General features: G+C 46.9%; 7 protein-coding genes across 7 annotated transcripts, besides 18 other annotated features; 3 read left to right on the top strand and 4 right to left on the bottom strand.

Annotated features, from left to right (window-relative positions):
- Positions 1–315: 315 nt before the first annotated feature.
- PVX_000915 (hypothetical protein, conserved) lies at positions 316–750 on the bottom strand (the record flags this gene model as incomplete). The annotated part of the gene is made up of 1 exon (XM_024731172.1): positions 316–750. One exon carries the CDS (start codon positions 748–750, stop codon positions 316–318), a length of 435 nt encoding a protein of 144 aa, XP_024586978.1.
- Positions 751–1960: 1210 nt separating this feature from the next.
- Positions 1961–1987: a microsatellite.
- Positions 1988–2588: 601 nt separating this feature from the next.
- Positions 2589–2617: a microsatellite.
- A 1063-nt stretch (positions 2618–3680) lies between these two features.
- Positions 3681–3700: a microsatellite.
- A 31-nt stretch (positions 3701–3731) lies between these two features.
- Positions 3732–3753: a microsatellite.
- Positions 3754–3833: 80 nt separating this feature from the next.
- Positions 3834–4001: a microsatellite.
- Positions 4002–4041: 40 nt separating this feature from the next.
- Positions 4042–4063: a microsatellite.
- A 212-nt stretch (positions 4064–4275) lies between these two features.
- On the top strand, positions 4276–7467 carry PVX_000920 (hypothetical protein, conserved; the record flags this gene model as incomplete). The annotated part of the gene is made up of 2 exons (XM_024731171.1): positions 4276–7102; positions 7280–7467. 2 exons carry the CDS (start codon positions 4276–4278, stop codon positions 7465–7467), a joined length of 3015 nt encoding a protein of 1004 aa, XP_024586979.1.
- Positions 5812–5845: a microsatellite.
- Positions 5852–5999: a microsatellite.
- Positions 7250–7277: a microsatellite.
- Positions 7468–7568: 101 nt separating the features above from the next.
- On the bottom strand, positions 7569–10305 carry PVX_000925 (hydroxyacyl glutathione hydrolase, putative). Its single transcript, XM_024731170.1, has 7 exons — positions 10156–10305; positions 9699–9763; positions 9497–9542; positions 9295–9370; positions 8945–9058; positions 8496–8760; positions 7569–8275 (listed from the first exon to the last, which is right to left on the bottom strand). The coding sequence occupies exons 1-7, from the start codon at positions 10159–10161 to the stop codon at positions 8056–8058; spliced, it is 792 nt and encodes a 263-aa protein (XP_024586980.1). The 5' UTR covers positions 10162–10305; the 3' UTR covers positions 7569–8055.
- A 1335-nt stretch (positions 10306–11640) lies between these two features.
- Positions 11641–11672: a microsatellite.
- A 71-nt stretch (positions 11673–11743) lies between these two features.
- On the bottom strand, positions 11744–12794 carry PVX_000930 (sexual stage antigen s16, putative; the record flags this gene model as incomplete). The annotated part of the gene is made up of 2 exons (XM_024731169.1): positions 12360–12794; positions 11744–12208 (listed from the first exon to the last, which is right to left on the bottom strand). Exon 2 carries the CDS (start codon positions 12164–12166, stop codon positions 11744–11746), a length of 423 nt encoding a protein of 140 aa, XP_024586981.1. The 5' UTR covers positions 12167–12208; positions 12360–12794.
- Positions 12795–13459: 665 nt separating this feature from the next.
- Positions 13460–13483: a microsatellite.
- Positions 13484–15642: 2159 nt separating this feature from the next.
- PVX_000935 (vacuolar ATP synthase subunit b, putative) lies at positions 15643–17939 on the top strand (the record flags this gene model as incomplete). The annotated part of the gene is made up of 2 exons (XM_024731168.1): positions 15643–15751; positions 15996–17939. The coding sequence occupies 2 exons, from the start codon at positions 15643–15645 to the stop codon at positions 17369–17371; spliced, it is 1485 nt and encodes a 494-aa protein (XP_024586982.1). The 3' UTR covers positions 17372–17939.
- A 496-nt stretch (positions 17940–18435) lies between these two features.
- PVX_000940 (hypothetical protein, conserved) lies at positions 18436–20572 on the bottom strand (the record flags this gene model as incomplete). Its single annotated transcript, XM_024731167.1, has 2 exons — positions 20035–20572; positions 18436–19931 (listed from the first exon to the last, which is right to left on the bottom strand). The coding sequence occupies exon 2, from the start codon at positions 19927–19929 to the stop codon at positions 18436–18438; it is 1494 nt and encodes a 497-aa protein (XP_024586983.1). The 5' UTR covers positions 19930–19931; positions 20035–20572.
- A 206-nt stretch (positions 20573–20778) lies between these two features.
- Positions 20779–20807: a microsatellite.
- Positions 20808–22158: 1351 nt separating this feature from the next.
- Positions 22159–22192: a microsatellite.
- A 586-nt stretch (positions 22193–22778) lies between these two features.
- Positions 22779–22835: a microsatellite.
- Positions 22805–25605, top strand: PVX_000945 (hypothetical protein, conserved; the record flags this gene model as incomplete). Its single annotated transcript, XM_024731166.1, has 4 exons — positions 22805–22966; positions 23174–23261; positions 23347–23883; positions 24074–25605. The coding sequence occupies 4 exons, from the start codon at positions 22805–22807 to the stop codon at positions 25603–25605; spliced, it is 2319 nt and encodes a 772-aa protein (XP_024586984.1).
- Positions 23177–23197: a microsatellite.
- Positions 23314–23361: a microsatellite.
- Positions 24566–24608: a microsatellite.
- Positions 25606–25933: 328 nt separating the features above from the next.
- Positions 25934–25987: a microsatellite.
- The last annotated feature ends 126 nt before the right edge of the window (positions 25988–26113 follow it).

Below are 26113 nucleotides of genomic sequence, written 5' to 3'. Positions count from 1 at the left end.
TCCACGCGAGGTGTCCGCGAGAGGTGTCCGCGAGAGGTGTCCATGCGAGGCGTCCACGCGAAGGTATACTGTGGTGTATGCACACGTGTACCCCCCCGCGCGGAGGCCGCGATGGAAGTAGCCTTACCAAACAGTCGCCACGTTCCCCACTCCACATAAAAAAGGCATTCGCAATGACCTGCCTCCATTTTTATTAGTCACACGTTGGCTATTTTTTTTTCCCTCCCTCGGATGTGTACTCTGTGCACATTTAATCCACTCATGTAGACACCTACGCATATGCACAGATAACTTTGCGGCCTCTCCTTTTTCGTTTCACTTTTCAACCCTCAAGTAGTACGTATCCCAGTTGGATCGTCTGGACATCCCCTTACACACCATCCTCTTAATGGGAATGTACTCCACGTTTTTGTACTTCATCACATATTTCCTATTTTCATAGTAAAACTCCTTGGCCGAATCGGGATACGGTTTCAAGGTGTAGTTAATATTTGGAGGGTATGGAGACGAGTAGGTAAAGGAGTTACTAGACGTTCTGATCAGTTCGTATTCATTCGATTTGGTCTTCTTATTTGGAAGTCTTTTGAAGTTGTTTCCGTAATAGTTCATTTTGTACAGGTCACTATACGGGTCGTTCATTTTTCGGTTTATGTTGTTTATGTTTTTCTTTCTTGAATAGTGCCGATAGTTTCTTTTAAAATTTAGCATGAAATAGTTCCTCATCGTTTTGAACATCATCGTTTTGAACATCTTATCCTGTTCGTTGGTTAAATGGGTGGAAGTTGGCCTCTTTATGGTGCTCTCCTTTATCAGTCCTGTGGCAGCAATTTTTGCTTTTTTCCCCTTCTATGCGTTATTCGAAGTTGCTTTGATTTCCCTCCCCCTTTGTGTTTTTTTTGGAACCTCCAATTTGGCGGAAGGAAAAAGAGAATTCGCGCACCAACTTTATGTCATACTACATGCCGGACCTTTTTTAAATGCCGCGTTTTCGCCTTTTCCCGAAGTTTCATTCTTCACGCTTTCCTTTAAATGTTGTGCCCCTCATAAGGGAATCACAAAATGGAAGAAAGGAAGGAAAGAGGAAAAAAAAATATAAAACAATATCCGTTGCATTACCCGTTCGCATATTTGCAAAGAAAAAAAAAAACGAAACAGAAATGATGTGTGAAATTATTTTATACGTTAATGTAAAACGTAGAAGCTGGAGGGACACGCTACGCCTACGTTTGCCTTGATTGTAGCCTTTCACGGATGAAAGAATAAAAAGCTTCATTTTTTTTTTTTTTGCTGCAGTTTTGAATTCATGTGGCATTCCATTTTTATGTGTAAAGTGTAGGAAAAATTGGCAAAAAATGTTTACACTGTTTGCTTATGTGTTTGTTAGAATGACCTCTCCCTTTTCATCACTTTTCACCTGTACGAAGGTTTAGTCGGAAGTGGGCAGTACATCTGCACGTATTCTCCGTTCGGCGTTTTGCTTAGCTTGAGAATGCGTTCCTCATTGTGCCAACCTTCTTAGTGCCTCTTCCAAAGGGGGATATTAATAAACACGAGGAAGGGGCACAGCACAGTTGAATTTTGCAAAGAGCATTCTTTCCCCTACTATATGTAAACATTTATACTTATCTGCGCAGGTGTGTAAATTCGTGTGCATGTCTATGTGCACACTGCTGGGAAAGTGTAACCAAAAAATTTCAGCCCTTTGTCTATTTAACCGTACCAGGGTTGCAATCAAAATGGAGTTCCGCCATTGTCCACCGTACCAGCACGCACACGTAGGTTCCCCATCTGTTGCATTTCAACGCAGGGCTTTTATTTGATCAGGCCTACTACTTTTTAGCTGCACATTTTTTTATGAACCGTTCAGGAAAAATAAAGTTTTTGCATAAAAGTGGCGAAAATTTTTCAGAAAAAATATGAACAGTCATAATTTTTTTTTTTTTTTTTTTTTTTTTTTCCAAAATGTGGATGAGCAAAATGGCTATTTGGTAGCCATACGTTTTTATTCGTAAATATGATCAATTGGGGCTGTTAAAGGGGAGTTATTTTTCCTTTATGTGTGGCCTGCTTTTCGACGCATTCTCGAAACAGGAGGGTGTGGCGCAACTTAATGTTCGGTTTGAAACCTCCAAATTGGGAAAATGCCAAAATGAGGAAGTACCCAAATGATAATCGAATTGTGCAATGAAATGGAATACCCCAATTATACCGCCATTCAGCTGAACAGGTGGAGGAATTTTCTTTTCCTCCTTTTAGGAAGGCGCCTTGGTAAGTGAAGTGGTTGTAGGGTACCTGCCTAAGTGGAGATTTAGAAATGTGCTGCCTTTAAAGAAGGCCTCATAATGTGTAATTTTATTTGAATGTGGTTAAAAATTGAGGAATGTTATGAGGAACCCACTTAACTGTTTTAGCGAAAATGTGTGCAACTGTTTTGCTAGGCTTTTTTTTTCCCCTCTTAAAATTATCCACTATTTTGTGGCAACTTTGATGGTTAAAAAAAAAAAAATTAAAAAAAATTAAAAATGCGTACGAGGTGATAAAAGAAAGCGCGAAATGGCAAAGAAAATAAAAAAAAAAAAAAAAAAAACCCTAACGAAAAAATTAACCTTTTTATTTCCTTCTTTCGCTGAAACGAGATCAAACTTTTTCTGTTCACAAATTGTAAGCAGCAGAACGCGATGCGACCGCAAATGCACATATAGGCTCGCGTATTTGATTGTACAAATCGAATGGCACAACTGTGGGAGGAAATTCTGATTCCTTTAAAGTTTCATTTTACGATGATGTGGGTGATAATCGCGCAAAAACGACATTCCCATATCGTGCGGTCATTCCTTTGGCAAGTCAAATGATGCAGTTTTGTAGTTATATATTTTTTCCCCTCACTGAGAGAAAGATTAAACCTTTTTAAGGTATCAAATCAGGTGCACACTTCTAACGTGTTAGAAGCCTGCTGCGTGTGCTGTAAAAAGGTATTCCATTTTATAAGCCTTTGAGCAAATGTGCTATAGTTGGTAAAGCGGGAAGTAGCGAGTGCGCAGGGGCAGGGAAAAAAAGGCTTATTTTTGGCGCGATGGTGGAGGCAAAATGGGAAAGCTCGCTTGATGCACACATATATATATACATATACACAATGTGTATGCAAAGTGCGAAAAAAACAGCAACATGGTTCCTTCAAATGGGTCGATTACGGAGTGCACGACGAAATGGGGAAATTTAGACAAACGCGGGAAAAAAAAAAAAAAAAGCGTCACATAAATTTGTCCGACGTGAGAACGAAAAATAAAGCAATAATTCGAATCTGTGTTGCAAAGGGGGGAAAATATATTATGAGTGCGTCAGAAGGAGAAACAAACTTGGCGGCAACTTCGACAAATGGAGGGGAATAAAATGGAGTTATAGCCCACCGGTGTAGGGGGGAGGGGAAAGACGGGAAATGTTTCCGCGCGGAGGGTAGAATTGTATCATTTGACATGTTAGCAAAAAAAAAAAAGGAGGTAAACACAGAAGTAATTGCAAAGGCAGCGGGAATGGCAAAAATGTAGGGAACGCCAAAAGAGAGTTAACCCGTAATGATCTACCTACCACTGGCGAAATATATCCAAAATGGGAAAAGAAAAAGTAAGGAAAATGTTACCATCTGTGCAGGCAAAAAAAAAAAAAAAAAAAATAGTGCGGCTATACAAAATGGCTGGCAAACGAAAAAAAAAAAAAAAAAAAAAATGACAAAGGGGAAAGAAGTTACATAAATGAATTCTTCTCATCGAATAGCGAACAAATGTGACGATGCGAGGGGGAAAAAGAAAGCAAATAAATAGTAAAGCAAATAAATAGTAAAGCAAAGAAACAGTAAAGCAAAGAAATAGTAAATCTAAGCAACAGTAAAGCAGAGCACTAGCAGAGCAAAGCACCAGCAGAGCGAAGTACTAACAAAGCAGAGTAGTAACATAGCGAAGCATCAGCAAAACAAAAAGGCAGATGAAACAAATTGACATTAACCATGTACCCGCCAAAAAAAAAAAAAAAAAAAAAATTGTAGAGTCAGATATAAAAGTAGTGCTGTAACAAGTTAAACAAGTTGAAAGTTGCAATTTTGTTGGCGCAGAAAATTTGAAAGAGGAAGGAGAAGAAACGGAGAGAGAAAAAAAAAAAAAAAAAACACACTGATATGGTGGTAGGAAATCGGACCGAGTGGAAAGAAAAAAGAAGAAAGAAGGAAGCAAAAACACAGCATGAATTCACACATATAATGAGAAAAGAAAAAAAGGGGGTGACATGAAAAAAAAAAAAAAAACCAGCAAGGCGGAGGCGAAGAGTCCAGCCGAAGGGGAACTGCAAATAAGCGAGGGGAAGCTGCAGATAAGCGAAGGATGGCGGCAAGTGAGCCAGGGGAAGCGGCAGATAAATGAGGGGAAGCAACAAATAAGTGAGGGGAAACGGCAGATAAATGAGGGGAAGCGGCAGATAAGTGAGGGGAAGAGGAAAATAATAGAGGCGAAGCAGTCACGAGGTGGGTTGGACAGCGCGGCAGGCAAGGGGCAACCAGCCGATGGGCGGGACAACGTTGCAGGCAAGGGCCAACCATCTGATGGACGGGACAACGTTGCAGGCAAGGGCCAACTAGCAGGTGGAAAGAATGACCGAAGAGACAAAAGCCCCCAGTTGAAGACAGGCGTGAAAGCGGATTGCCTATCGGTTGGCACGTCCAAAGGGGAAAATAGGAACAGCAAAAAGAGGGATGACGTGGGGGGGAACGTTTTAAGTGCCGCAAATGTGGAGAGAAGCAGCCGAGTCGGAGCGGAGCAAAAGATGGGGGAGCGGCCCGAGGGAGAGGCCAAGGGGGAAGCCCACGAGGAAACCAACGAGGAATCCCACGAGGAAGCCAAAGGGTTGATATTCCCGTCAGACATCAAGCTAATATACGGAAGCATAACCACAACGGACAGAGAGAAAAACCCAAATGTAAAGAAAAAAATGACGGCACTGCTTAGCAAAAACTTATATGACGTAGTGGTGCTTTACTACGAAATGCACTTTTACAACAACATAGATTCTTTCCAAGTGGATGTAAACGTGTATGAAATTTACAACGATTTGATCTGCCTGATAGACGAGCTGTATAGCATGTATATTATCGATTCGGAGAAGAAGCAAAGCTGCTACCCGTATGAGGATGTGGCGGAAAGGTACCTCAGTAAGGAGTTATCCGGGGGGTGGGGTGAGAGGACTCAGGAAGAGCTGCTGCAGGAGTACTACATTTTGAGGGGAGACCGGAACACCCTCTTCATAAACTTCAAGCTGATGAAGATGGTGTATCTATCCGCCGTGTTCGACTTGGAGTTCTTCGGCGACGTGTGCCAGGAGAGCGTTTTCCTCCCCGACGGGGGTAGCGGCGTTGGCTGGGGTAGCGGCGTTGGCTGGGGTAGCGGCGTTGACGGGGGTAGCGGCATTGACGGTCTTGGCTGTGTTGACCGTGTTGACTATGTTGACTGTGTTGAGTGTGTTAGCCGTGTCAGGGGGTGCAGCTGCGGCGCGGACGTGTGCCGCGTCAACTGCCTTAGCGGCGTCGCCCCCGCCCGCACCGGCGACCGGCGCGCTGGACCGCCAGGCAGAGCAGTCGACAGAGCAGTCGAGGCCCCCCGGAATGATAACCGAGGAGACAAGAAAAAGAGTAATAAAAGGAAAGGCATTTCGAAAAGGGCCGACAGGAGAAGCGACAGAAGGGAAATCCCGAGCCCTGTGTTGAAGTCGGAAGTGCTGCGGTACCGCGAGAGGAAGAGTGCGGCGGCGGCGGCGGCGGCGGAGGAGGCAGCGGTTGGGCAGGAGGAGGAAGAAGAGGATGAAGAAGAGGAGGAAGAGGAGGAGGAAGAGGAGGAGGAAGAAGAGGAGGAGGAAGAAGAGGAGGAGGAAGAAGAGGAGGAGGAAGAAGAGGAGGAGGAAGAAGAGGAGGAAGAAGAAGAAGAAGAGGAAGTATTCCCCGTTGAGGATGCCACCCCTTTTGAGGAACCCCCCCCCGTTAAGGAAGTATTCCCCTTTGAGGAAGCCCCCCCTTTTGAGGAAGCCTACATCCGAGAAGACCAAAAGCTGTGCTACCGCATCCTGTGTGACGAGCAGCCGTACAAGGCCCTGCTGATAAAGGACGAGCTCAACCTGAGTTCGTCGGACGATGGGGAGGGCTACCGCGGGAGGGCGCGCACGCCCGTGAAGGAAGTCCCCGCGTTGAGAGCGTCGAGTGCGTCGAGGGGTGCAGCGCGAAACGCGGCTGCCGCGCTGAGCGTGGAGAGCAGCGCGAGTTTGGCCAACTTGGCCGTGGCGCCTGGATTGGCCGTCTCGCCTGGAGTGGCGGTTTCGCCTAGCTTGGCGGTCTCCCCGAGCACTGCCGCATTGCCGAACATTGCCACCTCCGCGGCGGAGTCGCACCAGACGAGCAGCGAAAACGACAGGGACAGCATCGCGCAGGGGAGACACAGTCGCGTGTACACCAAGTCCAAGTGGAACCAAGGAATCCTGTCGTACGCATCTCAACATGAAAAGTCAGTGAGCATCCCCAAAGATATTCTAAACATCACATCTCTATTGAGCACCCCCATTTTATCTATGAGCAATATAAAGAGCTTAAATCAGGTGAATTTTTCATACGGGTACAGTAAGACGAAGAAGGATCTGTATAACTATTGTTACGCTTATCTGTTGAGCATACACAATGGCTATGACGTCATCCCCATGGAGGGCTACAAGTTCAGACCCATCATAATTGATGGTGCAAATGTTTCTGCCAAGGTCATTCATAAGCACATTTCCAATGTGCTAGACACAGATATGTCTACAATATATGACTGCTTCTTATTACATGAGGCATATGTTTTTTTTAAAAGAAAAAAAGTGGATGATATTATCATTGTTTTAAACCCCGTGACGAAGAAGGGGGAGGAGTACTTCTTGGGGAACAAGAAGGTGTGCAATTACTCCTATTTGGAAAACTTAATAAAGCAGAATGCCATTCTGATTTGCAACGAGAAGTACTACCACAGCTACAAGGGGGACGTCGTGAAGCGGCGCACGTACGACGATGTGTTGATCCTGGAGTTGGCCTCGCACAGAAGTAGGCGTGCTGGAGTGATGCAGCGGTTGAGCGATAGAGCGGATGAGCGAACGAATGTGAGCAGTCGCCAAGCGAGGCTGCGCCGTTCATTCGGTTACCTTCGCGCGCTCATTCAGCATATATATATGTATGTATATATATATATTTTTTTTTTTTTCCCTTCGCCCACCTCCGCAGACGGCTGCGTCATCTCCAACGACAACTACACGGACATTGAGGCAGACACCGCGTGCGAGGAAATAAAGCACGTCATCTCGCACTACGTCGTGAAGCACCATTACGACAAGCAAAACGGGTTCGGCTTGGACATGACGAAGAAGCCTTTGAAGTTTGTCTTAAATTCCCTCTTCCAGAAAATTAATTAACTGTTCCCCGCGTGGAGCCATTGCGTGGAGCCATCGCGTAGCGCCATCGCGGGGGCGTCCCCTGTTGCGTCGTTTTTGCGTCCATGTTTATGTCATTTTTTGCGCCCTTTTTTGCGCCCATTTTTATGTCAATTTTTGCGTCCATTTTTATGTCACTTTTTTGTGCCCCTTTTTGCGCCCATTTTTATGTCAATTTCGCGCCCGCGGTTACGCCCATTGTACGGCCTCTGCCGGGGGGCCGATTTTTTTCATCTTTAAAAAGGAGTTCGTGAACAAACGCGTTTGATTTGGCGAGCGGAGGAGAATACGCACCTCAGGGTGGCTGTGCTATTGACCACGTCATTGCTTCTCAAGGTGTGCTGCGCTCTTCCACATCGGGGAAGTCACGCACATGTAAGGATGCCCCCGTGGAAGGTGCTAAACGGGTGGGCTGAATGAACCTTTTTTATAAACGCAGTGGAGACGTGTAGGGCGTGCCACTGCTCGGTTGGCTCCGCCTGTTTGGCTTCTCTTTGGGATGACCCAGTCATGTGTCCCCCATCCAACACATGCGTAGAACAGCGCAGGAGTACCCACCCGTCCTACCAACTAAAAATTGTTCTTCAACTCCCGTAGCTTGTCCAATATCTTCACCTCATCTGTTGTGTTAAATTTGTCCGTGTAATGATGGGTTCTGAAAAAGGGGTTGATGAGGTTTTCCTGTTCGATGGTGGACGGGACGGATGGCTTTCTGCTGTTGACTTTTTCTTCTGCCTCCTTCATTTTGTTCTTCATGTGTTCGTTGTCGTTTTCGATGCTCATCGCGAATCTGCAGTGAGGAAGCGGTGAGGAAGCGGTGGCGAAGCGGCGTTGAAGTGGGGGAGGCGAGACCAGGTATGACATTCACACATTTGAACATTCAAACATTCGAACATTCACATGCCGCGCGAAGGGTTTCGCAAAGGGGGAGCACGCACAAGTTGGTCTGTTTTCATTTTCCATTTTTCTTTTTCCTTTTTTTTCCCCTTTTTTTTCCCTTTCGGGCGTACCTCAAATTGTTGAGGGTGTACTCATGTCCGCAGTAAATGAGCGTCTCCTTGCGATACCCCTTAACCTTTTCTATATTCTTAAACATCTCCCTGGCGCTGCCCTCGAAGAACCTGCCGCACCCGGCAATGAACAGGGTGTCTCCCGTGAACAAAATGGGCGCGTAGTTGTTGTCTTCGTTTTTCTGGTCGTCCATTTTGTACACGTAATACATGATGTGCCCCTTCGTGTGGCACGGCGCGTGGATGGCCTTTATGCACAGCTCGCCTGTGGAGGGTGGCGGTGAAAGCGTGGCGGTGGAGGAGTAGCGGTAGAGGAGTGGCGTCGAAAGAGTGCCAGTAGAGCAGCGTTTGGGGGGCAACTTCGCCCGTGCGCCCCCCCAGGGCCTCTCTCCACAGCCAGGCTCTCTTCGAGCAGGTGACCTGCCCAGCCGCTGATTTATTGCAACTACCTAGACGAACAATCTGGCTGTCGTAAACCTTTTCACTGACACCCGGGGTCGATTCGTACGCCGACCCGACGACTTTAATTTTTTTCTTCAGCTCCTTCATGCGTATGTTCCCTCCTAAGAGAAGAAAAAGGGAAACGAAATTACACAAATGAGCGGTTAAAGAGACAGACAAATGGACAGGGGCATCCTGCAGTTGGCACGGAGAACGTCGACTTATCCCCAAAAGGGGGTAAGCACGCCTCACTTTTTAAAAAAAAAAAAAAAAAGTATGTCAAGCCAATCTACACACCCACGCAGTTGCGATTATTTCTGAAACACCCCACAGCACAGTCGCCATTTTTTTGCTTTACCTGAATGGTCATAATGGTGATGCGTGCAGAGGACGTACTCCAAGTCGACGCTCAAGTTTTCGATTTTCCTGAGTATCTGCGGCAGTTGCGGGTTTAAAAGAGCATGGCAAAGATGAGCCACACAAATAGCGCGGCAATGAGGAAGTACACAAATAACATAGTCACTACAAACCACACAAGAGAGGTGCTCACTCGTGGCTACCTTTTCTGGCTCCACTGGGTCTACACAGGCAGCCTTCTTCGTTTTCCTAAACGGGGGGGAAATTACAAACGGGTATATTGGGGGATGCACAGAAGTGCTTTAGCGGGAACACAGGCACATCAAAGAGGACATTCACACACAATCGTGGCAGACTGTTTGTAAATTTGCTCTCCATTTTTTTTTTTTTGGCCCTTCGTTTTACTCATCAATTATGACGTAGGCGAAGTTGTCATGCAGCGACGGGATGACAAGCACCTCTGCGCTTGCCTGCGGGGGGAAGAAAAAAAAAATAAAATAAAATGAAGTCAGCTTGAGGATGGACAGAATGGCGCACAAATCCTTGAGATGTGGTAGAGAAGGATGGAGAAAAATCCAACCCAATGCAACATTTTGCAACGGTCTGTAGTAGACGGGGTTGTTTCGCGGCCATCATTTTCACCATCACAAGTTTGCAATGCGCTTCTCCTTTTTTGGAGACCCCGCGTATGAATGAGTTGCACGCGCGGCAGAGCAGATAACACGGGAAGTTGCCCCTCTGATGTGGTGGACGCGTCAGCATTTGACACGAACGATGCGATGATATTAGTTAGAAGTAGTTACTCCCTACGTGTATCGCCCATGTGGATGATAAATATAAAAAGGGGCGAATAAATAAGTACCTTCATTTTGTTTGGAGAAATCTACGTCGGGTGGAAGGAAGAAGCGTTTTAAAAAGGTGGGTAATCCTTTAGGGTAGTAGGGGGGGGGGGGGGGGGGGTAAACTATCTAAGGGGGTCCTCTTTCTATTGCAAATGGGAAGAAATTTTTTTAAAAAAGAATTCGATTTATATGATGAACAGGTTCATCAGTGGGGGGAAGTGTTCCCTTGTGGCGAAAAGGAAAGGAGTGCATGTGGGGATGAAACGAGAGCTCCCGGAGGACTCTTAAGGGGGGGGCGGCATAACATTAAGGGGTACATCCGTGCAAGCGTATGTAAGTTCGATGCAGTTACGGCCAACCCACGGGTGTATGTACCGTTTGCACAAGCGAAAGCGTCGCCGCTACGTCACATGTATAGTAAGTTCCTCCCAAAAGTGGAAAGAGGTAACATGCCTCAGTAGAGTAGCGGTTCAGCCCAGCATTCTTTGCGGCTACTTCTATGATATGCATATTTGAGGGAGAGGTCACCTCCCCCCCCCAGCAGGTTTTTTTTTTTTTTTTTTTATTAATGTGATGTTCATTTTGGGTACACTCCTAAGTTGTTCATTAGCAGCATGGAGAATGCGCCATTTTAGCGGCACGAAAAAAAACACGTGAAGTGGCCTTCCCTATCTGTGGGGGGAAAACTCATTGGAGTTATCTCAACAACGCGGACGGTTTAAAGCGTTATGTTGTTTCGCTTCCTGGGGGGAGCAGCCAAAGGAGGGAATAAAATGAAGGCAATTCGCACCATCAAACGGAATTACATTACGGTTAAGTGTACCAGGGGGGGCACAAACGGGTGTTGAAGGTGAAGAAGTCACACGGCATGACTCAGGTGAAGCAGCACGTGTGGCATCACCGAGGGGGAGACCACACCGTTTCAAAGAACACACTGCTGCATTTTAACCACCTTGCAACCCCCCAACTATGTAAAACAAAGCGGCGGTTATTTTCCTGCAGCATGGTCATCGCCACTGTGCTGCCTCCTCTCTTCGTGCATACACATGTGGTTGCACGTTTTACAGAAGCGGCGAAAGAGAAATTGGGGGCATTCCGGTGAGGTGTATGAACGTGGTTAGGGAAAAAAAAAGATCAGTCGCGCGGCTCGTGGGTCTACACCTGTTTATGGAAGCTTAACGACGCACGGGTGACCACCCCGATGTATCTTACAAACGTGGGAGAAGATATACAACCACGTTAAGCGCCCCTTCAGGGTTGCCACCAAATGGCGTGCTACACCCCCGTTGGGCTGATAATACTTCATTTTAAAAAAAGTTAAAAAATGGGGGAAAAAAAACGCAACACCGTAGGTGTGTTTACGCGTTCACTGGTTCGTGCGCACAGGAGGGGAGCCCCCCTGGATGGACGCAAATGTAGCAAGTTGCATAGTGCCCATCTCAGGTGTGAAAAAAAAAGGTGAACATATTGGGGTTAAAAGAAAAAAAAAAAAAAAAAAAAAAAAAAATAGCTTCAAGTGGCTACTCTTTTTGTTTTATTTTTTTTCCCTCCCCGTTCATGCGACACCATTTTGTGGGTATCACTACACACACGTTGCATTCCCCCCAATTACAATTTCCCCTTTTGGGCTTCTGGAGTTACCTCCTTTACGCTGCCCATTTGGCCTTTTTTAAACCCCTTTTTTGTGTTGTATCCTATTAGCCCAGATAACAATACCAACAGAACCATGTTAATCACAGTCGTGCTGATTATTATATTTCTGTTTGTTGTCGTTTTTTTTTCCAAATTTTTAGTAAAGTTTTTCAGTTCTTGTAAAGCGTTTTCTGCATCAGGGGGGGGGTTATTTTCTCCTCCATCTTTTTTGGGTACATTGTTATCTGAGTTATTTCCTGTGGGCACAGAAGGGGGGGGTACCTTCCCTCCTTTTATTTTGTTATTTTCATTTGCGTTAACCTGAACGATTGCCAGATTTAGCAGGACACACAAGAGGAGGATTAGGGAGAAGGATGCCATTAAATTTTTGGCGTTCATTTTGGGGTGCACTTTAGATCGAGGTGTTCTTCGTCTGTTTTGCTTCGCTTGGGGGGGGCAGTAGACAGGCTAGTGTGAGTACGTGTGTGTACGTGTGAGTGCGATGCGCAGGGGGCGCGGCGAGGGGAGCCACATTAGCAGCTATGTTAGAAGCTGCGTTAGAAGCTGCGTTAGAAGCTACGTCGGAGGCTACCTTAGAAGCTACGTAAGATGCTACGTAAGAAGCTACGTGGGGCGCTAGGTGGGCCGATTTGTTTGTCACAAAAATGGACGGTCGCGCTGGGCCTTCTTCAACTTTACAAGGGAGGGAACGTGCGAAGTGGAATGGCGCGCGTGTGTGCGAGTTGACGATTTGGGAAAACAAAAAAGGGGAAAAACAGAAATGCGAAATGGGAATTTCTGAGAAGGGGGGAAGCTGGGATGAACGCTCGCGAAGTGGGCCAAATGGGCCAAATGGGCTAAATGGCGAGGTGTGCGAAATGGGCGAAAGATAAATTATACCACCTTTTCGTGCAATTACTCGTTTGCATTCCCGCGAAGGCGAAGCCGCGCAAGTGAAAGGAACTCGAGCGTAGGTAGCGATTTTGCGAATGAACGGGGAGCGGAAAAGCGCTAATCGGGAAGAGCCATTTTTAAGCGCTCCATAATTTACCCTCTTTCAGTTTTTCCTTGCACTTCTCGCATTGCGTAAATTGCTCACATTGCTCGCATTGCTTGCATTGCTGGACATTTTTTTTTTTTTTTTTGGGAGAGGGGGCTGTATCCCTCCTTTCTAGGTGTGTCTAACTTGGGTTTCCCCGTTTCTGTCAGAAAAAGAAAAAAAAAAAACACTCTTCCGTGCATGGTCATACACGCGCGTGCAAATGTGTGTGTGCATACGTGTACTCACATGTGCAATTGAACATGCAATTGGATGTACAATTGAATAGGTAATTATACATATATATAATATATATATTTGCTTGTGTGTGTGCGTTTTTTTAAGCGTGCGTGTAGCTACCCCTGGGCGAAGCGGTGAAGATACCCGCGCGTGCTCTTGGACACGCATACGCAAAATGCATTGTGTGTGCATTTTGCGCACGGCTCACATCTTTGTATCCCCACCGCCGCCTTGCGAGAAGCAGCCTCAGTGAAAGGCGCAATTACGCAGATTGCCATTCGGTCGGCAATGCTGGGGGGGAAAATAGAAGTGGAGAGCTAGCCATGTGTGTTAATATGATGGCCGCGCATTTTCCATGCCACACGGTTCCTTTTAAAAGGAGGAAAAAAAAAAAAAGAAAAAAAAAAGGATACCCTTTGTCACAGCCGCTTGACCAGTTCTCCCCCAAAAGATCATATTTTTCCCTAAGTGAAGGAGTGGCCATATTTTCCCTCTGGAGTTCCTCTTCATTTGTTCGCAGATCTTGTCGAATCTCGCGAGCGCAATCGGACAACCTCCCTCCCGGGTGACGTTTGACGGGCATGCCTGGTACAGATCTCCCCGAGCAAGCAGTCCGCAAGGATATTTTAAAACCGCTCCAATTGAAGTAGCTATATGTTCATGTGGGAGGGAGCAGAGATTGGCCCCCCAATTAACCGCGAATAGGTCATTACGTGTGGGACTAACTGTTCCCTCCCCGTGGCGCGATAAACGCGTTTTATATGCCCATCGCCACCTCATGCATAGTAAGGCTAACCCGTAGGTGTGTTTCCTCCTCCGCCCTACCCTTTACGTATGAGAAAATCGGTTGGAAAGATTACCCCCCCTTTGTGTGGACCAACCTGGGAGTTCACTCCTACCCGGATGGTCTTCAGCAAATGTCGCTCCACTGGTAGGTGTGCCCCCCTGAGAGGTGCCCAATTGGCAAACGTAGCAGCTGTGCTGGCGAGGTACCCAAAAGGTCATTCCGTTTGGGGGAGAAAAAATGCACGCGCATGGGGGGGTCAACACTATTATATACATACATATATATATATGTGTGTGTGTTTGTGCATACCTTTTGAGGGGGATGGCAAAGGTGCTCATTTTTACAATTCGTGGTGACTGACGGGGGGGGGAGAGGCAACGAGAGGGGGGGAAACTGGTCCATCTCCACAACGTTTTTTTTTTTTTATCTCCTACTGTCTATCCCCCAACTTAATGTACCAAATTGAAATGAACCAATTTGGTTTGACCCTGTTGTGCGAATAGTTCACCCCGGAAGGAACAAAAAGTGGGGCGTCTTTCCTCGCCCCCACTAGAAATGCATCATGTTGATCAAAGGAATCATCTACCGCTGCTCTTTTCCATTCGCATGAAATTCTTTTACGCATGTGTGATCGTGGTGATGGGGAGTTACACAACTGGGTTGGGTCCCCAAAAGAGAGGCACACACGAAACAAACGTTAGCAACGTACAGATATGTTAAGAAGTAGCTTTTTCGTGACAGCTCAATATGTTCATGCAAAAAAAAAAAAAAACGACGTGCGTTTGTGCTGGAAAAAGAATCGCAGGTGGACGCACTTCACCTGTAGGGGTGATGTACACCCACTTTGAGGGCAATAAATGGAAAGAAAAAAAAAAAAGAAAGAGGATATTCCAAAGGTGTTAACATTCCCGCCAGGGGAAGGAAAAAAATGAAATTAAAAGGTACGACGGAAAAGAGGAGACCCCATAAGGGGAGATTCAGCGCTACTATATATCATATAAACGCTCAAAAGGGAGTACAACAAGGTTGGATGAGGCCCTCACGGAGGCTCGGCCCCTACCACGATGTGTTCCCTTTCGGCATACACGCTAATGAAGTGTTACGCGTAAAAAAAAAAAAAAAAAGAAAAAAAAGGAAAAAAGAAAATACAAAGCGGGGAAAAAAAAAAAAAAAAAAAAAAAAAAACAGAATGGTATAGCATAATGCAATGCTTTGCAAAATGTACTCTTCTTCAGCGCTAAACGGAGGCATCGAAAAATAATTCGTAAGCAAGTTTAGGAAGATTTGCCCCTCTTTGGTTTTTTTTTTTTTTTTTTTTTTTTCTTTTTTCCCTTTTTTGCGTCCTTTTAATTCATTCACTGAGCATACGCCTTCGTCCGTTCGTTCATGTTCGCCGAGTTTTTCCAGAGCAGTAGCTTTGCAAGTGTGATGGGCGCATACATAGCGGTTTTCCCCCCATATCTACATTTTCTTTATTCATTTTTTCCCATATTGCGTACGCGGATGCACGAATAGGTTCCCTTTTTAACGCGCATCCCCTCTGTAGCATTTCCTTTTCTGCCATTACTGCTGATCGGCACGCATTCGCAACTGTTTGATGCGTGAAGAGAGGAACACGCTTAACGATTGTACCTTCGTTACAGCGCTAATCGACTTGCACGACGTGCGGCCACGGCATATTGCTGCTACACGTTGGATTAAGCCGACCGAGGCGTTCCGTGCTCGTTAGTCACCCACCCACGTGCTGGCCGCATTGTTCGCACTCACGTATGCGCCGCTTCCCCTGAGCCACATCGCCGACGTGACACCATGAGCAAGGAAACGATCACCACCAAAGTGGAGGCCTCGCGGGTGAACGCGATGGCCGCCGTGCGCGACTACAAGGTGTGCCCCCGGCTCGAGTACAAGACAATTTCGGGTACGCGCTTCGACGGCGCAGCGGCGGAGAGGGGGCCCCCTCACGTGTGTGAATGGCTACACGGATGAGAGCAGCTACATGCGTGTTAATATCTAAATGCGCGTGAACTGCTACATGCGTGTGAATAGCTAAATGCGCGTGAACTGCTAAATGCGCGTGAACTGCTAAATGCGCGTGAACTGCTAAATGCGCGTGAACTGCTAAATGCGCGTTTCTCCCATCTTTGTGCCGCTCCCCCCCGCAGGCGTGCAAGGGCCGCTGGTCATCATCGAAGACGTGAAGTTCCCCAAGTACTCGGAAATCGTGACCATCCACCTGAGCGACAATTCCACGCGGCAAGGGCAGATACTGGAGGTGTGCGGGAAGAAGGCAGTCATCCAGGTGTTCGAGGGAACCAGTGGGATAGACAATAAAAACAGCTACGTGGAAGTGAGTGGGGACATTTTGAAAATGCCAATGAGTGACGAAATGTTGGGGAGGGTATTCAATGGTAGTGGAAAGCCAATCGATAAGGGTCCTAACATTTTGGCGGATGATTACTTAGACATCAATGGCAATCCGATCAACCCCCAGTGTAGAGTGTATCCAAAGGAAATGATTCAGACGGGGATCTCCACCATTGATGTGATGAATAGCATCGTTAGAGGACAGAAGATCCCATTGTTCAGCGCAGCAGGGTTACCCCATAACGAAATAGGCGCACAGATATGTAGGCAGGCCTCTCTCGTACAAGGGAAAGATGTGTTGGATCACTCGGATGACAATTTCGCAGTCGTATTTGGTGCCATGGGAGTGAATATGGAAACTGCTCGATATTTCAGACAAGATTTTGAAGAGAATGGGAAAATGGAAAGAGTCTGTTTATTTTTAAATTTAGCAAATGACCCAACCATCGAAAGGATCCTCACTCCAAGGATAGCACTGACGACAGCTGAGTACCTCGCGTTTGAAAAAGAAATGCACGTTTTTGTAATATTGACAGATATGTCCTCCTATGCTGATGCGCTCAGGGAGGTCTCATCTGCCAGGGAGGAAGTGCCAGGCAGGAGAGGCTACCCAGGTTATATGTACAGTGACCTCTCCACGATATATGAGCGAGCTGGTAGAGTTGACGGAAGAAATGGAAGCATAACGCAGTTCCCCATTTTGACTATGCCCAATGATGATATTACCCACCCCATTCCGGATCTCACAGGGTACATTACAGAGGGGCAGATCTTCGTCGATAGAAATTTATATAACAGGCAGATTTACCCTCCCATCAATGTGCTGCCTTCTTTGTCGAGGCTTATGAAAAGTGGCATCGGGCAGAACATGACGCGAATTGACCACCCCTATGTCTCCGATCAGCTGTATAGTAATTATGCCATTGCGCAGGACGTGAAGGCCATGAAGGCAGTCATCGGGGAGGAGGCCCTCTCTAACGATGATATATTATATTTGGAGTTTTTGGACAAATTCGAGAAGCGGTTTATCACGCAGAACACCTACGAGTGCAGGGACATTTACCAGTCGCTCGACATCGCCTGGGAGCTGCTGCGCATTTTCCCCGAGGACATGCTCAAGAAGATCAAGTCCGACGTCCTCTCCAAGTACTACCCGCGCCACCACGCAGGTTAGGCGGTTAAGCGGCGAGGAAGCGGGGAAGTGAAGCAGCGGAGAAGCCGCCCCATCTCGATGAAGCAATCGCGGCGGTGGAATGGACGCTTGGATGGGCGCTTCGATGGCTCTCCGGGGGACAAACCGCGCAACTGCTTAGTTGAAGTCTCACGTGAGTGTTCGCACCCACCTCCTGATGGACCCCCCGCCAAAACATGCCGCGCTCCTGCCCCCTATCAGCCCACTCCAATAGGTGTTACGTGTGCATATCGCAATATGGGTGCATTTGTTTTTTTTTTATTTTTTATAATACTTCCCCGGGGGGGGGACTTTTCCCTTTATGCCGCCTCAGCGAAGGTAGGACATACAGACGTGCACGTATATGTGCCTACTGCAGGTATGTCTAACTGCCCTTTTCCATTTTATTTCTTTTTCCTCACCACGTTTTATTGTCCTTTTCTCCCCCCCTTTTTGTAACATTAGCCCCTCCCTTTTTTTTTACTACTCCCTTTATGCATATTCGTCAGCCCATGGTTCTCTTCTCCCCTTTTTAATTTTTGTTTAATACGTTTTTAATTTTATAAACCAATTCAGGTGACCAAAAACACAGCCCTCAAAAAAGTTACTACCGTCTGGATAGTGTCGGCAGGCGCGGTTGTGGTGGTGGCGGTGGCGGTGGCGGCGACATGGGGGGATACACCCGCCCGGCTGCCCCGACTTGTCCGCGCGAAAGGTGCGCTCAGTTGGCCGATCAGTTAGCCGCTCAGCAGCCAAATTGGCGTTGAAAAAAAGGCGGGCACCTCCCAGTGGGGCGGAACGATGCACAAATTCGGCCGGACGGCGCGGCCACAAAAATGGGGGGATAAAAATGGGCAGATGAAAATGGAAGGATCAAACTGCGGAGAGCAGGCCGAGGCGGTGGGCGGCACCTGAGAGGCGAGTCGCAAAAAAAAAGAAAGGCAACATGTATGGGGACATGCCGACTGGCACGAAGGACAACCAAATGCTGCGTTTGTAAAAGAAGTTACTCCTCTGGGAAGGAAGGCATAAAAAGGCGTAGGCATATGCCAGGCCTCCCGCACGAACTACCGCTCCATCTGCTTCGTAGACCAAACGTGCGAACCATGGAGAGACACGATTTTCTCCGCCCGGGCGTCCACCACCGGATTTAGGGATTCTCCTATGGATAAAACATGGGGAGAGTGAGTGGGAGTTTTTCTCTTGTTCATGTTTCCTTTGGCTGCGGACTGGAGCTTCTCAATGAGTATTTCATCGCAGGTATCAAATATGTGTTTTTTAAAATACACGTCGAGCAGCAGGCTCTCCACCAGGGTGCTGGCCCATTTGACGTGGATGAAGTGAAACACTTTGGACATACACTTGACGAAGGCGCTGCGCTTGATCTTAAACAGTTCGTAGTCGCTCGGCAGGGTCCACTTCTCCTGGAGGTGCAGGAAGTCCTCATCCTCCGCGAGGTCGTCCATGGTAGCGGCGGGAGCGGCGGGATTGGCGGGGTCAGCGGCATCGGCTGGATCAGCGGTGGAGGTGACATTCGCACCACCTGTCGTGCCCCGCGCGGGCCTCCTCCGCTCCTGAGAGACGGCCTCCTCAAACTGCTCATACTCCCGCAGCAGCTCCTCCAAGATCTGCCTATAAATGCTAATCAACTTATTGAAAATAAAATTATCATTAAGCTTGTACAAAATTATTAGATAGTACACCCTGATTTTGAGGGCCTTCAGATATTTTCTCTCCTGTTTGGTGAGAACTACGGTGTTTGGCTGATCCGCTGCTTGGCTGCTCCGTTGCTTGGGGGTATCCTCCTCTGCATTATGCTGCGACGCGCCACTACCTTCGCCACCATCGGGGGCCTCGTTCGTCGCTCCATCCGTATTGACCGAGTGGCCATCATCATTTGCGGCCTCCTCCGACTGGCAAGCATTCGCACTTATGCGGAAGCGATTGTCTATAATTCTGTTAATAACCTTATCAAACAGAGAGACCATGCATTTTATATGCAGCTCGTCTTCACTATAAACGGTGTAGATGCTGTGTGATGCTGTCTGCCCTTCATCATCGTGGATGTAATTTCGAAGGAAAACTCTCACTATTTTATCAAAGGCAAAAAAAAAAACATTTTTATTTTGATTATTAAGATAGTTAATGCAGAGGTTTATAAAAAGGGTTACACTTTTGACGAATTTGCTTTTTGAAAATATGTGTCTATATATAATCATATGGATTCCCTTAAAGAGGGTAATGCTGCTATTACTTCGTTTGTTTTTTGCATTTGAGTCGTCCACTCGGTTGGGTTGTTCTTCCCCTTTCACGCTGCTTTCTCCTTTTTGGGTGCCCTCTTTGGAGGAGTCCACCACCTTGGGTTTGTCCGCTTTTCTTTTTTTCTCGTATATTTCTGGAAAGGGAATAGTCTCATTGGCCTTCCTTTTGTTCAAATTGGCATATATGTCCTTGTTTCTTTCTCTTTCATTTTTGTACTGGTGCAGGAGTGCGTCCCTTTGCTTGTTGTAGATTCCGTCGAGCTTTCTTTCATTTCGCGATCTTCCCACTAATTCTTTCATGCCTTTAAAAGTGAAAAACGAGGAATAATTTTTTTTTTTTTTCAGCTCGTTGCTACTGGGGGTGGGCAGTAGACACGGGCGTGCGGAAGTTAATTCGGTTTGTACAGTGTGCTGGGGGGGTGGCCTCTATTTGTGGGTTGCAGCGTATGAGTGGTATGCTCTGCTTTGTGCACTTCGGTTCGCTACGTATGGATTATGCTTGTCACGCTTTTGTCATAACTGCTCCGTTTCGCTCCGTCCAGTTTTGCTTCCTCTTGGCGGTCTCCCCTTGGTTAATCGCTAGCGGCAAACGTGGGCCCCAAACCGGGTGAGCACTTCGTCCAAACTGCGCGACAGCGTTCGGGTTGGCTATATTATATTTGTGAATTCGCTTGTGAATCTCGCATATGCGCTCGCGGCGGGGAACAGCTAAGACGCGCACGTAAACATAGTCATGCAAATACGCTTATTTATTCATATATATATAGTTATGAAAATATACTTATTTACGCAAATATACTTGCTTATGCATACATTTAGGCGTACGCGTATATTCAACCGGGCGGACGCTGCTCGTCGATTTGCGCCACGCTGGGAGGCATTCGCGAGCCGCGCAGGGCTGCATATGTAAGTACAATATCTTTGCGCGCCGCTCGAAAAGGGGAAAAAAAAGGAAAAAAAAAAGGAAAAAAATTAGCAAAATGAGAAAAACGAGAAAAATAAGAAAAATAAGAAAAACGATAAAAATGACAAAAACAGAGAAAAATCCTTTTCGCGGGATTGGCAAAACTGCCTTACAGATAAATTAATTTAATTTAATTTCAAATTTGCCAAAAGGGCAAAAAAAAAAAAAAAAAAAAAAAAAAAAATTGTACAAGTGGAGAGAAAAAAACGCCCATTTGAGAAGCAATTTTAATATAGCATATAAAACGTGCCGCGTCAAATGGGAAACCTCAATAAGTTCATTTGATTCATTTGAAATTGGGCCGCATATAACAGGGGCTCTTCCCGCGGGATGCAATAACGCATAGTGAGTCAAACTGTACAAGCATAGTATAGGAATTTTACTGGCGCAGTTCTGTTTGTATAAATAATAACACGTTGTAAGTTATACGCATTTGCTTGGTGAGGATTGGCGCGCCCCCTGCCCTTCCCCCAATGAGTATAATATATAAAAAATACGACGCGATGTCCGCACGCTGCATATTCTTTTGACAAGTCCGCATATTTTTGGGGGGGTTAATGGCATTAAAGGGGGAAAGGAACTATATGAGGTTGTTTTGCCAGTCTGTATTAAAGTGAAATGGAAGTGCCCCGCGCTGTCGTTTTTTTTTTTTTTTTTTAACTCATTTTAATGAAATTTTCTTCCTCTTTTTAATTTGCGGGAAAGGGAAGAGGAAGCGCGGCAGACAGGCAAAACGAGTAAATAAAAAAAAGAACGCAACGAAAAGGGTAACCGCGAGAGGAATAAATCTTCGCGGGGGAAGGAACAACTGCATTGCAAGAGCGTTCAAACGGCTTTTCTTCCCTTTTAACATTTTTTATTTTTTAAGTTAATCCATCCGGAATGTATTACTATGAAGTTTTGTCCACTTTTTCATTCAGTTGTAATTTGCGCTTTGGTCAGATCGCCACAACGCTATCACAGTTTCTTCCCCATGAGGGGACACGTACAACATTACGGGTGAACGGCTTATTCTTCCCCCACGGAAATTCCATACATTTTTGGTAGACCCATTTTGGGGGGCGACAGCTCTGGCGCAACATATGAGCTGCGCGTGGAAGTGCTACATCTCGTGTTGGGACCCCCCCACCCATACAGTTGCGCGCGTCTTCCAAGGAACGCAAAAAATGGGAATAAGTGAACCCGCCGCGTAGCACTTACGTGCATTGGGGGGAAAGGCCAAGAGGGGCGCTTCAAACGGCGCAGTGCGGCGAATTGGAGGATTCCACCGAAGGGAATCAACAGGTGGGTCATTCAGGTGGGCCATTCTGGTGGACTAATCGGACGGGGGCGAAAACGGAGGCCCCGTTCCTACGCCGCGAAGCGTACACAAAGTTCACTGAAATTGAAAAGGCATTTCCCTGAAACGTTCTGCTGAACAAATGGCGTTTTTTTTTTTCTTTTTTTTTTCCAAAGAGGGGGTACCATAATATAGCAGTCCTGTTAGCGCAAAAAATTGTATCCACATTTGGCATGCATTAAACGGATGTTATCACTTCTTTTCTTTTTTTTTTTTTTTTTTTTTTTTTTCCTTCTTCCGCGTGCGTCGCGCGCCAACATGCACTTCGCGTGCATTAAGTGAAAAGATACAACGTGCAATACGACCAGGTGGGTGTCCATTTGTTCTGGCAAAAAAAAGCGCAGTTTTCTTTGCCTACTCGTTTGCCTATCTGTCGAGCGAGTCAACATGCTCGGTGATGCGTGCACTTCCTGCCCCCTACATGTTCGCATCCCCTTTTTGCTGCCATTTTTACGCCAAGCGATTTGCCAAGGGTTGAGGTAAAGGTAAAGATAAAGAGGAAGTGGAAAGGGAGCACACCGGGGGCACAGACAGAACGGTGAAAGAGACGAAAGCGACCAAATCGGCGGAAACAACCAACACGTTGAACCACCGCCAACTGGGCAACGCGCACTTGCACACAAAGCGACGGACGCCAGAGCAGCCGCAAATCCGCGGCTACACAGAGGCGTACGCGCGTACCACGTAGCAGCGCGCGCTCCATACGACCGCGCACATGTTGTATGCAGCGGAAATGCATGTATGGGGGCCCCGGCTGAGCAATTTTGCATACGGCTAAACCACGTCCTTGCGGAGTTTCACTTCCCACACGGAAAAAATAAAACAAAAGAGAACAGAAGAGAAGAGAACAGAACAAAATAGAAAAAAACAAAATGAATTTACTACGCGGAATAATAATAGCACATTTGCTTTGCTATAACGTCCAATTGCGGGCGAAGGAGCCCAAGTGGGGACATGCGCTGCTTGGGGGTCAGAACAAGTTGGAGTCCGCCTGGGGAGGGGGAACCACCATGGAGGAGGAAATACCCCCAAAGGTTCGCAACGTGCACGGGCTTGCGTGCACTCATGTTGCCGTGTGAGAGTGCGCATACAGCTGTTTATAATTGCTCAGCGTGCTCTATGTTTGTGCAGCTCACATGTGGTGTTAACACACGGATGTAGAGGTGCTTCTATATCTGTGAATCGGCCTGATCGTACAAATACGCCCGTTTGTGTTTTTTTTTTTTTTTTTTTTTCGGAAGGATGACACTGTAGAAGGGGAGACATCCCAAACGTTCGAGGAGACAACCGCTCTTGAGGGGGAGGATGGGCACCCGAACCTTAGATCGAGTAAGGGCGAGGCGCACCGCGCATGTTATGTTATGTTATGTTATGCTATGCCATGTTATGCTTATTTTATTTCCCTTTTTCGAAGCCTTTTCATTCTTCCAGGGGAAGGGCCGAGAAGAAGTCGAACCGAACGCGCAGCAAAGACACGAGGGAAGTGCACAGCGCGGGGATGTACCGAGTGACCACCAGGGGGAGCTGAACCATGCTGACACCCCCAGCCAAATAGCCACTGAAAAGAACATCAATGGAGGGGAAAATCTGCCCATCAATGGAGGGGAAAAGCTGCCCATCGGTGGAGGGGAAAAGCTGCCCATCGGTGGAGGGGAAAAGCTGCCCATCGGTGGAGGGGAAAAGCTGCCCATCGGTGGAGGAATCGCCGATTACGAGTACAACAATGATGAAGAATTTTTTAAGTCATTCCATAGCGACAACGCTAATAAGCAAATAGAAATAAAGAGCCCATGTTTTAATTTAAAAAATGAAAACGAATGTACGGAGAGTAGGAACTGCTTCTATGATCACTCCTATAAGGCATGCTTCCAGAATTGCAAAAGTTTGGGAGAGAGGGATTGCTACAGATACACTGAGTGTAAGCTCACCATCAACGGGTGCGAAAATGAAGGTACTCCTCGAGTGATTTTTCTTCGCCGTTTGGGATGAGCGGAGGAGAGGGGTGTCTCCGCAGTTGGCGCCGTTGAGAGGTGTCTTCCCGTTAGTGCTTGCATTTGCTGCTCCGCCTCCGTCCATTTGCTGCTTCGTCCATTTCGCTGCTCCTCCCATTTTTTATTTTTTCATTTCCCCCCCCCTTCAAGGATTCCTCAACATCAACGTGTTCGGCTCGGACATCGGGTCGGACGTGCGCGCATGCGAGCTGTTCAACTCGGAGGGGTCATGCTACATGATGGAGGAGCAGTACAAAAACTTTGGTAGTAAGGAGAAGACGAATTTTAACTGCGTGTGGATGTCCTACAAGCATGAATATAGGAAGCACAAGGAAGGGGGTGCCGCGAAGCGCCATAAAAAGGAACCACATGAGCAGAGGGGAGGCGAACTTGGCGGAGTCATTGACGTGCACAGGGCAAACGGACAAAGCGAAGAGGGTGGACACCCCAATTATCATGTGCTCCGATCAGATGGCCCGCGAAGCATTGCTAGGGATGAAAAGTTCCTATCCCTATTGGAATTAAAATCGAATGAAAAAAAAAAAAAAAACCCAAAAAATGGCAATAACGGGAAGGAGACCAAGAAGGAAAACGCAAAGAAGGGGAAAGCGCATGGGGATGACGAAGACGACAACGACGACGAAGATGATGATGATAGTGGTGAGGGGCTGCAGGCAGATGAAGATCCCGATTTTAACGACGTGAATGATGAGGAAGGGGCGAAAAAAGAGGAGGACCTGGAAGGAGAAGGGGCAGACGAGGACGAAGATTTTGACGACGAGTTGGAAAAGAAGAGGGGTAAAGGCAAAGGGAAGGAGGGAAGCAGCGCTGATGGAGAAGGAAGCGACATGAAACGGAGCGAGGGAAAGGAACCATCGGATGAAGCTCCAAGTGGGGAGAGCACCCCCAAGGGAGACGAACTGCTAGTGCCACCCGAAAAATTAGTGGCGTTACCAACGGAAGTCGTAACGGAGAGTATCATCGAGGATGCGAGCGTGGCGGATAAAGATGGCCAGCCTGGTGAGCGCGGTCAGGATGGTCAACCGGGTCAACCGGGTCAACCTAGCCAACCTGGGCAGCTTACCATGGATGGCCACGCCGACGCAGAAAATGATGAACTCCCAGGAGGGCACCCCGCGGGGAAAGGCAACCTGGGGAGCCCTCCACACGAGCGGGACATCTTAAAGCATAACTTCCACAGCAGTGGCCATGGAGACCAGTACGACGAATGGATAAGCGTAGAAACGAGCATTTGTGTCAATTTAAACGAAAGGCCCAACCCGTCCGTGCTATTGGAAGGAGCGCTAATTGCGGAAAAGGAGGCAGAATTGAGAAGCATTAAAAAAAAATATAAAGTCACAGACAATGAAATTTGCGTTAAGCCTTCGAACGAGCCCAATATCTCTTTCAGTCCTAACAAAAATTTTTATGTGTTAGGAGAGAAAATAGAATTCAAGTGTCAAAATGGGTATAAGATCGTTGGAACAACAACTGTAGGGGTGTGTGTGGGGAGAAATAAAATCGTCCCTAACATAAGTTGTGAGTCCTTAAACGATTTCGATGGTGTTCAGAAGGAGAACATACAGAAGATCAATAGCATGATTAGCTCTGGGGGGAATTCCGCCTTGTCTGGGTTCCTAGCAGTTGTGCTTTTCGTCGTCGGGGCGTTCCTCTTCCGGTGAGGTGACCGCATGTGTGAACATGTGAGGTGTCGTAATAGGGTGCAAATGCGTACGGGAGGGGGGTCCCAAATAGGCTGGCTTTTTTGGGAGGCCGCATTCTTGGCAGTGAACCCCTTTGAAGATATGCCCCATCTCCTTTTGGAAGAAAAAAGAAAAAAATGATCCATGGTTATGCCTCCTCCTTGTGTAGAGATGACATTTCCATCTGGGCGCAGCCACTCCAGTTACAGTTCTGCGCAGCCCACCCGGTCTATTTACGCACTGAGCAAATTGTCCTCTTAGTTTTACCAATTTGATGTTTTATTTTTTGTTTTTTTGTTTTTTTTTTTGTTTTGTTTTTTGCTTTGTTTTTGTATTTAGTTTGTAGGGGCACATATTTGCCCGGTCATCCGAACAGCGATGCGCTCTCCGGGATGTGTACACCATGGTGCCGCTTCCTTTCGCGCATTTCACAAACCGTTTTCGTTTTTAACATTTTACAAAATTCGTTAAACGCTTTCCCTTTTTT

This window comes from Plasmodium vivax, chromosome 3 (assembly GCF_000002415.2).
Source record: "Plasmodium vivax chromosome 3, whole genome shotgun sequence".
NCBI classification, from domain to species: Eukaryota; Apicomplexa; class Aconoidasida; order Haemosporida; family Plasmodiidae; genus Plasmodium; species Plasmodium vivax.
This window is presented reverse-complemented; position numbering and strand designations above follow the sequence as displayed.

What these genes read in the sequence shown, in the direction of transcription:
- PVX_000925 (XM_024731170.1), bottom strand. An exon ending in GCCTACGTCATAATTGATGA is followed by an intron (nt 9,543 to 9,698) that starts GTAAAACGAAGG and finishes CCCCCCGTTTAG; the next exon opens with GAAAACGAAGAAGGCTGCCT. An exon ending in TCACCATTATGACCATTCAG is followed by an intron (nt 9,059 to 9,294) that starts GTAAAGCAAAAA and finishes TTCTTCTCTTAG; the next exon opens with GAGGGAACATACGCATGAAG.